At 44.8% G+C, this 12,013-nt stretch overlaps 3 protein-coding genes across 3 annotated transcripts; 1 reads left to right on the top strand and 2 right to left on the bottom strand.

Moving 5' to 3' along the window:
- Positions 1–64: 64 nt before the first annotated feature.
- On the bottom strand, positions 65–3,297 carry LOC105453020 (CXXC-type zinc finger protein 1-like). Its single transcript, XM_011694673.1, has 6 exons — positions 3,091–3,297; positions 2,749–2,870; positions 2,561–2,651; positions 1,927–2,147; positions 1,257–1,833; positions 65–1,041 (listed from the first exon to the last, which is right to left on the bottom strand). The coding sequence occupies exons 1-6, from the start codon at positions 3,118–3,120 to the stop codon at positions 529–531; spliced, it is 1,554 nt and encodes a 517-aa protein (XP_011692975.1). The 5' UTR covers positions 3,121–3,297; the 3' UTR covers positions 65–528.
- Positions 3,298–3,349: 52 nt separating this feature from the next.
- LOC105453021 (DNA-directed RNA polymerase III subunit RPC2-like) lies at positions 3,350–8,921 on the top strand. Its single transcript, XM_011694674.1, has 9 exons — positions 3,350–3,824; positions 4,662–4,816; positions 4,900–5,073; positions 5,156–6,639; positions 6,746–7,338; positions 7,439–7,688; positions 7,770–7,934; positions 8,017–8,147; positions 8,485–8,921. Exons 1-9 carry the CDS (start codon positions 3,732–3,734, stop codon positions 8,860–8,862), a joined length of 3,423 nt encoding a protein of 1,140 aa, XP_011692976.1. The 5' UTR covers positions 3,350–3,731; the 3' UTR covers positions 8,863–8,921.
- Positions 8,922–9,496: 575 nt separating this feature from the next.
- LOC105453019 (ER degradation-enhancing alpha-mannosidase-like protein 2) lies at positions 9,497–11,956 on the bottom strand. Its single transcript, XM_011694672.1, has one exon. It carries the CDS (start codon positions 11,860–11,862, stop codon positions 9,706–9,708), a length of 2,157 nt encoding a protein of 718 aa, XP_011692974.1. The 5' UTR covers positions 11,863–11,956; the 3' UTR covers positions 9,497–9,705.
- Positions 11,957–12,013: the final 57 nt, after the last annotated feature.

The raw sequence follows: 12,013 nt of genomic DNA, 5'->3' as shown, positions 1-12,013 counted from the left end.
CACGTTAGCAGATATTCTTTTCTCACACATTTCCTTTAAACAAGAGATAAAATGTATCAAAACGTACTTGGACTTCGTGCATATTTATTCCAAAAATGACTTAAAGGAACCATATTTATCATGTGGAATTATCTTAGCATTTTAACAGGTACATAATATAATATACATATATACGCACATTACATTACAGTACATACACGTTTACAATCACTCTACCGACTTTCTGTAGCTTTTCAACTTTTTTGTTCTCTCAGTCCGCGATTGATTACATCGACAATTGTTAGGAAAACTATCGACCGTGCTACGCGTAATCAGTTCGAAACGAACATTATATCGAAGTAACACTAACACTGAGTCCGTTTTGTTTAGCTGCACTTTCTTACGTTCTTCATCCTTTAATTGTGAAACACATTCACCGTCGGAGAAAAAAAAGAAAGAGAAGAGAAAATACAAAAAGTGGTAAGTGCAGCTGAAAGTTACAAAAACCTAGTAATGGTATATTAGTCAAGTATGACAAAGTAGAGATCGCTACTCCATGCACTGTTCCTTCTGATGCATCCCGTATCTCCTCTGTAGCTCCTCCTCCATCGCCTGCAGCTGTTGCCTGCTCTGCTCGTGCGTCATCTGTTCCATTAGCTCGTGATTGTAAGTGGAGTGCAACATCAGAGCCAGTACACCGGCCCGCGTCGCCATGTTCGACCGGATCTGCCGCTCCTGCTCCACGAGCTCGTCGATCTTCAGCCACTGCCGCACCCTCTCCATGTCGATCTCCGCCCGTCGCAGCTTCTCCCACATGTAGTGCTTCACGCAGCTCTTCTTGGGCGCGCGACAGAACTCGCCCGTGGCGTCGAACACGTTCGTGACCAACGGGCAGCCGCACACCTCGGTGTCGCCGATTTTCGGATCCTTGCAGTGCTCGGGGCAGAGAACGCGCAGCCTCTTGCAATAGGTCCTGTTCCCGGGATTGTAAAAGTCGCAAAACATCACCTGGCCCTCGATGCGCGTCTTGAAGATCGATCCGAAGGACGCTTGCGATTCGTACTGAAAATTACAAGTTGAATAAGCATTTTCAATCTCGCGGAAAAAGAAGAACTCGCGTTTCATAAAACGAGCCATTGTTAACTTAAGTAAAATCAGGAAAGATGCATACAATATTTTAAGTTTACATAAAAAAAAAACGCTCCCATTAGAAACTCGTAAATCCAAGCGCTACCGACAGAACCGTACGCTTTTCATATATCGCGCTTTGTTAATACCTTATTGAAACACTTTTCCATGTGTTTAACGGCGGTTCTCGAGTGAACTTCGTGGCCGCACGTGATGCAATACATGCTGCTCTCCGTGTCGTCGTTGTCGTCCACTTCGGCTTGCGGATCGATGGAGGCGTGCTTCGCGCGTTCGACAATACGATCCAACTCGACGTGCCTCTTCTCGAGTTCCTGCAGTATCCTGCGGACGTCGTGCTGCTGCTTCCTCACGGTCTCCAGGGCGCGCCTGTTGTTCTGCTCCGCGATGCACGCGGTCAACGACCACTCCTGTATCCGCTGCGGTAGCACCTGGTAGATTCTGCTCGTCGCCAGCTTCAGGCCGCAATCGTCGGAGCAGTACTTGCTACCGGGTCGCGACTGCTTCGTGCACGTGGGCCCGAAGCAGTGGCGCGGCGGCTCCAAGTACTCGTTCCTCTCGTTACTCGAATCCCTCCTCCGCCTCTTGGTCAACTTCGCCCCTTTGTTGAGACTCTTGGAAGGTTTCAGCGGATCGCCCACCACACGGCAGGTTCGTTGAATACACCTGAGCTTCAATCGCACGGAAGGCCCGAATTTCTTCAGATGCCTAGACACACAGAAATTCAAAGATCAATTCTACGAGCAAGATCGCTTCATCGCACAGACGACGGCCTTGCCAATCATTTCCTTCGCACGTCACCTGCAAGCGTCGCACTTCCCACAATTTTCCGTACGTAGGCACCCTGTACACTCCCCGCAACGCTTGGACGATTTCTTCTCCACGCTAGGACCCCACGGCGCGTCGTACTCGTATCGATGTCCTCTCTCCTTCTCTTTGTACTTCCTGTGCTTCCTGTCGTCTTGGTCAGTCCTGCGCGGCTTGTATCGCGTTACCAACGTCGGATCTTCCTCTCTACAACGCTGAATGCAGTAAATTAATCACACTGAATTGCCTTTCATTGATACTTGGATAAAAAAAAATTCACTTGTATAAAAACTTGGAACATATACTACTGGAAGGAGAATTGTCTATACCGTTCATGTATCAAGCTGAAGCTAATGTCTGTGCGAGAGAGAAAGGTATAGGTTCCCATTTAACTGTAATGCGTATGTGCCATTCAGTTCCCCTTAGCCTCGTTTTTCATTTATTTTAAAAGATTTTCGAAAAATAAGAAATTAGGCAAAATGAGCAAAGTGGAGGCTGAATGGCACATGCATATTACAGTCAATTGGGAACCTATACCTTTCTCTCTCACACAGATGTTGGCTTCACGTTCAGCACTCAATTCTCCTTCCAGTAACATATGTTCTAAGTATAAAAATCACTTGCTTACAACACAGAAAAATTGTTTTATATGCTTCGCATCTTTTTCAGTTATGTTTATGCAGTCACCATGGTACCACTCCTCGCACGCGTCGCATCCTCTGGAATAATTAAAAGTAGGAATCGTAATCTCTCAAATATGCACAAAGATTAGACAAAGATGATTCTGGGCATTGATACCTCAGCAAGTTTACTCACATCATAAAGCGAGAACTGTCGGAGCTCCTGCAGATACAATACGCTTGACCGTCCTGTTTTAATAACGTTGCGATTTTGCTTTTCCTCTCCGGCAGCATAAACTGCTTCGCTATTTCTTCTTTCTGCGAGCATACAAATATTTTTTTTAAGAAACAGAAAGAGGTTAGGTTAGGTTTGGCATTTCAGATAAATTCAGATGTTATAAGTCATTGAAGACTTGCATAAAGTGAACAAGACTATCGTAATTATGTAATATACAGCGACGCTTTCGCTTATCGAGGTCAAAAAGTTGTATTTTATTTAACATACAGTTATACATTTACAACTTTTTAATTGTCTCACCGACAAACTGTGCTGCCTTTTATCAGTCATGATGAAGTGGATTCGAAGTAACGCGAAAAAAATGACGTTTCTATCGGTTCTGCGATATTTATATTACACTCTATTTACATGCGTCGCGTTTGTAACTACGCAGGGCATGAGCCAGCATGGTGGAGGAAAACAAGAAACCAGAGAGGATCCGAGAGAGGACATGACAGCACTTTGGTGGCTGTAAAAAGAGTGTAAACGCTAAAATGTCCTTGCGCACTAACGCCCTCTGAAGAAGTGAATTCAAATTACATAGCAAAATTCACTTTTCCGCACATATTTGTGGTGCGCGTCCGTACTAAGTCCACTTTTCGAGCCCGCTGGGGCTTTATTCTCGAAAATCTACGCATTCGAGAAAATACATTTCCATACTTTTCCATACGTAAAATGCCGTTTTACCCGTGCATTGTAGACTGTTATATACGATTCAGTCTTCTCCCATGCTTTTTTCGACTTTTTTCACCGATACATCTATGAGTATGAGCTTGCGGTACCGGGTGTAAACTGTAAACACCACACACATACATATGCACACACACAGGCTGTATAATCCTCGTGGGAGCTGCTGCCTATCTAGATTCTAGAAAGATTAGAAGAATTCTTTGACCACGTGGATGACTTCATTGCCGAATACAGTTGAAAAATATCAATTTATAAACTGTATAATTTTTATAATCGTGAAGAACGCACAGACGAACGAAATGGAGGTAAATATAATACATAATCATGTCGTTTTTTTTTAAAATATAGGATAATTGTCCCTATTAGTGTGCCTGTACGTTTCTATTAATGTGCTTTTATATTTAAATAAGTCATAAAAATAAACTGACAAGTAAATAGTAAAAAAAAGTGTTTTTTTTATTAAGTTAAAGTATTAGCTTAATAAAAAAAAACACTTTGTCTATTTATTGTCTATAAAATATTAAACTGGTACAAATAAATAGAGTGTTTTTTTTTTATCAAGTTAAAGTATTAACTTAATAAAAAAAACACTTTGTCTATTTATTTGTACCAGTTTAATATTTTATAGAAAATACATTACAAATACATTACAAATAAATAGACAGTGTTTTTTTTTATCAAGTTAAAGTATTAACTTAATAAAAAAAACACTGTCTATTTATTTGTACCAGTTTATTTTTATGACTTATTTAAATATAAAAGCACACTAATAGGGACAGTTATATGAATTCTTGTATTAAAACATCCCATTGAAATATAGTATTGTTATATTTCAGTGATACATCCCAAAGCGCAGAATTTGATCTGTTCGCGAGTGGAGTATGTCCTTGTTTTTTTTCTTTTCCCTTTTTTTTTAAATCACTATTGGATAATAAATAAAGCCGTGTTGAGCACAATGAAAGAAATATTAGGAACAGAAATAAATATAAGAATTTCAGTCTATCAGGAACCGTGTATTGTGGAATCTTACACGATTTCTGAGATAGATTGAAATTCGTGTATTTATTTTTGTTTCTAATATTTCTTCTGTTGCGCTCACACGATCTAACTATTGTTAATTATTAAACACTACACATTATCAGGATCAATGGAAATTAGTGGCGGCGTTTCTTCGACACAAAAGTTTAGTGAAGCAACACATAGATTCTTTCAACTATTTCATCAATGAAGAGATCAAGAACATTGTTAAGGCAAATGAAAATGTTCAAAGCTACGAAGATTCACGTCTTTATGTAAAGTAAGAGCAATGTCATGTACTTTTGGATGATGCAATTGTGAAGGATGATGGACTAAGCAAACTTTTTTTTTCTCACCTTCCAGATATTTAGATGTACAAGTAGGCAAGCCTGTCGTTCAGGTTGACCTCGTGGATCGGCCAATCACACCGCACGAATCCCGTTTAAGAGATTTAAATTATTCTGCCCCAATTTTAGTAGATATTGAATATGTGAGAGGTGATGAGCGAATAATAAAGAAAAATGAGTTTATTGGAAAGTAAGAGCACCGAGAACGTTACAGTAGTAAATACAAATTATTAAGATACCAATATCATTAATATAATTGTAAATGTTTGCAGGATGCCGATAATGCTGCGCAGCTCTAACTGTGTGCTAACTAAAAAATCCGAGTCCGAGTTAGCCAAAATGAACGAATGTCCGCTTGATCCCGGTGGTTACTTCATCATAAACGGCCAGGAAAGGGTTATATTAATGCAAGAACAAATGATTAGGAATAGGATTATTTTGGAGGAGGACAGCAAGAACTGCGTTGTCGCGGCGTGCAACAGTTCCACCCACGAGAAGAAGACCAAGACGAACGTTGTGGGTAAAGGTGGAAGATATTACATAAGGCACAATATGTTCCAAGACGACATACTGATCACCATCATTTTCAAAGCTATGGGGATAGTGAGCGACTTGGAGATCATGCAAATGGTCGGGACGCAAGAGATGTATCTGAACAAATTTGCAGCTAGTCTGGAGGATTGCCAGAAGATGGGCGTCTTTTCGCAGGACCAAGCGTTGAAATATCTCAATAACAAACGGAGGCAGACCATGAGATTTCACGTCTCGAAAAATAATAATCGCGTGACCGACGAGATGAAAGACGCATTAGCAACGAACGTATTGTCCCACGTGCCCGTTGTCGATTTCAATTTCAGACCGAAGGCGCTGTATCTCGCCTTGATGATCAGAAGAGTCATAAACGCGCAGTCCGACCGGAGTCTGATCGACGACAAGGACTATTACGGCAACAAACGTCTGGAACTGGCCGGCTCCCTTCTCGCCCTGATGTTCGAGGATGTGTTCAAAAGGTTCAATTACGAGATGAAAAGGGAGGCCAAAAAGGATATCCCCAAGATGAAAAAAGCGGAGTTCGACGTCTGGAAGTACATGAAGCACGATATAATTACCAACGGACTGGCCTTCGCTATATCGTCGGGCAACTGGACGATCAAGAGATTCAGAATGGAGAGGCATGGCGTGACGCAGGTGCTCTCACGGCTGTCGTACATCTCGGCGCTCGGTATGATGACGCGAGTCCACTCCCAGTTCGAGAAGACTAGGAAGGTCTCCGGTCCGCGATCGTTGCAGGGCTCGCAGTGGGGTATGCTGTGCCCGAACGACACGCCCGAGGGGGAAGCCTGCGGCCTGGTGAAGAACCTGGCTCTGATGGCCCACATCACCACGGCGGTGCCGGAGGAGCCGATAATAAAGCTGGTGCTCAATCTCGGCGTCGAGAACATTTACACCCTCGCCGGGGAAGAGCTGACCGACAAGGACACGTACACGGTTTTCGTGAACGGTATCATGGTGGGCATCGTGCAGAACTATCAGAAGCTGGTGCGTCAGTTCAGATTGCTGCGCAGGAAGGGCTACATCAACAGTTTCGTATCGATATACACGCAACATCGGCACAAGTGCGTTGAAATCAGTACCGACGGCGGGCGATTGTGCAGGCCGTGCATCATCGTCAAGAATGGAAAGTCTCTTGTTAAACAAAAGCACATGGAGGATCTTGAACGAAATATCTTGTCATTCGAGGACTTTCTTTATTATGGTAAACAATTTAGGCTAATTTTGTTACATGACATTTGTATACATATATATACACACATTCTTTTTCAGCCGTCTGATTATTCTGCCGTTGTTTATCAACTGTTTAGGACTGATTGAATATTTGGATGTGAATGAGGAAAACAACAGTTTAATCGCGTGCACGGAGTCCGGGATCAACGACGACACGACGCATCTGGAGATCGCGGAGTTCGGAGTGTTGGGAGTGTGCGCGGGACTGATACCGTATCCGCACCACAATCAGAGCCCGAGGAACACCTATCAGTGCGCCATGGGTAAACAGGCCATGGGGGCTATAGGATACAATCAACGTAATCGCATCGACACGGTGATGTACAATCTGGTGTACCCGCAAAAGCCGATAGTGAAAACTCGAGCGAGCGACCTGATTAATTTCGATAAATTGCCAGCCGGCGAGAATGCGATCGTCGCCGTGATGTCGTACAGCGGGTACGATATCGAAGACGCGTTGATCTTCAACAAAGCCTCCGTCGACAGGGGATACGGCAGATGTCTCGTGTATCGAAACTCGAAATGTATATTGAAGAAATATAAGAATCTTAAGCACGACAAAATCATGGGACCGTCAATAGACGCCAATACTAAGAAACTTATACCGAAGCACGAAATACTCGACAGCGACGGGATTGTGGCACCTGGTGAAATGGTGGAAAATAGGACTGTAAGTATCTCTTGGTTTTTTTTTTTGAACGATCATTAAATATTATTTGAACAATATTAAATATTTCTTTACATTATACTTAATATTGTGTCGTATGCAGATATTGGTAAATAAGCAAGTCCCGGCGCCAGGTGACATTATGGCCCCCCTAAGCTTCGGCAATGAACAACAAACGGAATATCGGAACGCAGAAGTCCAGTATAAAGGCTTGGTGCCGTCGTATGTAGAAAAAGTTATCGTATCTAGTAACGCAGACGATGCCTTTTTAGTAAAGTTGTTACTAAGGCAAACTCGGAGGCCGGAGATTGGCGACAAGTTCAGTAGTCGCCACGGGCAGAAGGGCGTTATAGGTACAGTTATCCCGGTATTTTCGTGTTATGTAAATACAAGGCGTAATTAATCAATCCGGCCTTAATCAATGTCCATTCCAGGTTTAATCGTGGAGCAAGAAGACATGCCGTTTAACGACTATGGCATGTGTCCCGACATAATTATGAATCCGCATGGCTTTCCTTCTAGAATGACGGTGGGCAAACTAATAGAGGTACTTGCCAGCAAAGCTGGCGTCATGAACGGAAAATTTCATGATGCAACAGGTACATTTTAAAAGATAACGACTTATCTATTTGATCATGCTTAATCTTACTTTCATCTTACTTTATTTTCATCTGCTTGCAGCGTTTAGTGATGCCAAAGTGGAAGACATTTGTGAAGATTTGGCGAGAAATGGCTTTAATTACTTGGGTAAAGATCTCTTCTATGACGGCATGACTGGGAGACCGTTGACAGGATATGTCTACTCTGGACCAGTAAGTTTCTCTTAGATAAAAAAAGATTGTTATTTAAATTGATGTAATCATCTAAATAAGAAATTTATTTAAAAAATAAGTAAATACACAATTTTTTATTTTTTAATGAATAGCAGATAAAGCATATAAATATATATATATATATATTTCGTAAGAATTTTGTTTTTGATTAAAAGATAAGATACTTTTACATAGTTAAATGAAAATTTCCAAATTCTTTTATTTATAATAAAACAGATTTACATCTTTAAATAATTTATTTTTATATAATTATAACGTAGATAAACAGATGAATGTATTTGATGTTTCTCTGTATAACATTTAATGTGATTTATAGGTTTATTACCAAAAATTGAAACATATGGTGCAAGACAAGATTCACGCTCGTGCCAGGGGGCCAAGGGTAGTTCTAACACGTCAACCAACAGAAGGACGTTCCAGGGAAGGTGGTCTGCGATTGGGTGAAATGGAGCGTGACTGTCTAATTAGTTATGGAGCTAGCATGTTATTAGTAGAGAGGCTCATGATATCGAGCGATGCTTTTAAAGTTGACGTTTGTAATAAATGCGGTCTGATAGGGTACAACAGTTGGTGCCAGAGATGCAAATCCAGCTCTTCCGTCTCTCCGATAACGGTGCCTTACGCTTGTAAATTATTGTTCCAAGAACTGCAGTCCATGAATGTAGTACCTCGTTTATCCCTGAGGGACTTGTGATTGATTGTGTATTTTTTTTTAATTTAATAGAAAAGTAAATAAATAACATTAAAGAATTTCAAAAGAATTTCATTTAAGTATAATTTAAGTTTGGTTCAATGCATGGGAACAAAGTTTTCATGATTTCGGATTTATTTAAATCTTCAAATTAAAAACTGTATCTGTCATACAAGCCTATGACAGATTACATACAGAATTAGTTGTGAAGAAAATGGAAGGAAAGGAAAAAGCGACGACAGCAAGCGAGGACTTCGATGAGGATTAATGAAATCACTTATAAAATTATTTGAATTTTATAATCCTACAATTCTATTTCTAGGATTTTGTAACAAATAATATGAACAATTTTATTAATATAATGAATTGTATCAATTTAATTCGCACAATATTTTTGCTTATTTCACAACTACGAAATTTAAAGATTATTTTCATAAAAAGTGAAAGTGAATTGCACATAATAAAATTTTAATGTTAACAGAACTAATTGCTACAGTTATGCGGAGAAAGAGAATTTATTTACATACAAACATCAAATAAAGTACAAAATATAAAATATTAATATTTCCATTTCTTTTAAATTTACGCTTGAAATAAGAAAATAAAATTGCCGATGTGAAAAACAGACACCAAACACTTGCAATTGTCTTACATTTATTAGAAACTATACAACAATTATATCACAGGAATATATCCTAAATGTACAACGTACGCGAGACACACAGGCCCGCGATTCCATTCTCGCAACAAAGACGCGCGAATCAAAAATACTTTTACGAGTCACCGTAATGGACTCGCATTAGATTCCTCGGTCTTTCCCCCCCTCCCCCCCGGGTTATCTTACTCTTAAAAAAATTCCCCTATGATCGACATTCGTTGTAGGAATGGTTGAGCTTGACAGGACAACATCTGATAGTTCTGCCTCGCCGTGACATTGGTCGGATAGAGATTCCCGCGTCTGATGTTCTCCAGCATGATCTGCGGCTCGAATCTGGCCCGGGCGGAACTCAGGGTGGCGTTCCGTCGCGCGGCGACGCCATCCGTCGCGAGCCCGGCAGCGGGGTACTGTCCGTTCGACAGTACCGGGGACTCGAAACCATCGGAGCCGTCGGACCCGTCGCTGTCGTCGGCCTTGTAGATGGTCGACGAGGGCGCGAGGACCTGCGCCGTCGGCAACCGTACGCTCGGGCTCGCGCTCCGATTCGACTTCTCCGCTTCCTCTTCCTCCTCCTCCTCCTCTTCCTCTTCCTCGACTTGCGCCTCCTTGTTTTCGTAGCGGCCGGCGGAATCCGTCGACGGCGGCGGCTCCGTCGACGAGGCGTTCGGCGACGAGGCGCTCTCGTTGAAAACGTCCGTTTTCCCGCTCGCGGAGGAGTGCCTGATCTCGGACAGTTTCGCTATCGCGATCGGCAGCACGTCCGGACTCTTGCCGGTGGCGTCCGTCTCGGGGTGAAGCTCGTTCGGCGAGGCGTTATCCGCCGGATCCTGGCGCTGCGTCGGGAGGAATCGCCTCAGGATCGGCCGCTTGTCCGGGAAGATCTCCTGCGCCGGCCGGCAGCAATAGAGAGCACCGGGGTCGATCGGGTGGGCCTCGGTGTTGAAGATATAACCGCCGGCGTCCACCACGCACTGGCCCCACTGGGTGTTTATTATCTCGCCCTCGGAGCCGGTGTTGTGGATAAAGTTGTCGGTGTCGAAGAGGAGGTACAGGTACTTGGTGGTCTCCGCGAGGAAGAAGGACTCCATACGGTCCGCCTTACGATGGTCCCGGACGTCGTTGATGGTCGCGTAGCCGCACGTGGTCCTCGCGCTGTGCTGCAGACTCCTCAGGATGTCCACGCCGACATGGATCAGATACGGGTCCCTGGTCGCCCTGTAAAGATACATGACGGACTCTATGAGCTCCGGCCTCAACGGATAGCCCTCCCGGTTGGTCCCCGCCTCGGCCTGCGGTATATTGTAGAATTCCGGGGTGAATCCGAATTGCTTCCACACGCGGTGGTAATTGTGCAGGGACCTCATCGCGTCGCCGATCTCGCCGAAGAGGCTCAACACGCCGGGCCAGTACGCGTCCAGCGACTGAAAGACCGGCAGAGTCACTTGACCCTTGGTCATGGAGACCCACAGATGCCAGTCCTCTCGGCGTATGTACTTCTCTATGGCCCGCTTGTGCTCTTGGAATATCGAGGCCAGCAGGGGATCCTGAAACAGCAGCGTACCCTTCGCCAGATACTCGAAGTAGGAGTCCACCCCGGCGCCTATGCCGGAATCCTGTGCGGTCCAGTGGCCGGTCAGGACGTCAATATGATTGCCGACTAGGCCGATGCTGGATTTGTAGTAGTGCAACGCCTTTATCGCGTTCATGGCCACCTCCTCGTACAGCGGGTCGCCGGTCAGACGGGAGAGGGTGCCGAACTCCAGGAGGAAGGTGCCGATGCCGGCGGTGCACGTGATGCTGGTCTCGCCCTCCGGCACGCCGTACTTGAGATTCACCGTGCCGTACGGCATCCCCGTGGGCGTGTCGAACGCGGCGAGCAGCCGCTTGGCCATGTCCTCGGCGAGGCGCAGCAGCGGGCCGTTGCACGGCCAGCCGGGCTCCAGCTTGACGCCAGCCCGGCGCGACAGCAGATGTGCGCTCAGAAGGCCGCCGACCACCCGGATGTTCGTCTCGAACACCGACACGTTGATGTTGGCCTCGAAGTTCGCACGCGTGCCGATGAGCTCGGCGACGCGGCGGAACTCGGAGAAGTTGCCCATGACCGCGAGCGTGTCGAGGGCGTCGATCAGGGTCAGGGAGAAGCTGCCCCACGTGTCGAAGCCGTCGCAGCTCAGCGAGCGCAGCTCGTCGTACGGATAGGCGTGCGTCAGGTAGCTCGAGTAGGCGTAATCGAACATGGCCCGTACCTCCTCCCGCAGGCCGATCAGGTCCCTCCTGCCGTACTCCCGGAAACCGCTCACCAGAATCAGGAAGCCGAGGATCGAGCCCGCTCTGAAGAGAATCATCTCGCTCGTCTCTCGCTGCTATAACCGTCACCGACACTCCGTGATGGACCTTTACCCGCTTTAACCGTCATCACCGTGCTGCATCGCACCCGTGCGTCCGGTCGACGTTACGTTACGCGATGCGACCGGCCCCACGAGGTGAGCCTCGAGC

The sequence above is a fragment of the Wasmannia auropunctata genome, unplaced genomic scaffold (genome assembly GCF_000956235.1).
Source record: "Wasmannia auropunctata unplaced genomic scaffold, wasmannia.A_1.0 LD336023.1, whole genome shotgun sequence".
Classification (NCBI taxonomy): domain Eukaryota; kingdom Metazoa; phylum Arthropoda; class Insecta; order Hymenoptera; family Formicidae; genus Wasmannia; species Wasmannia auropunctata.
This window is presented reverse-complemented; position numbering and strand designations above follow the sequence as displayed.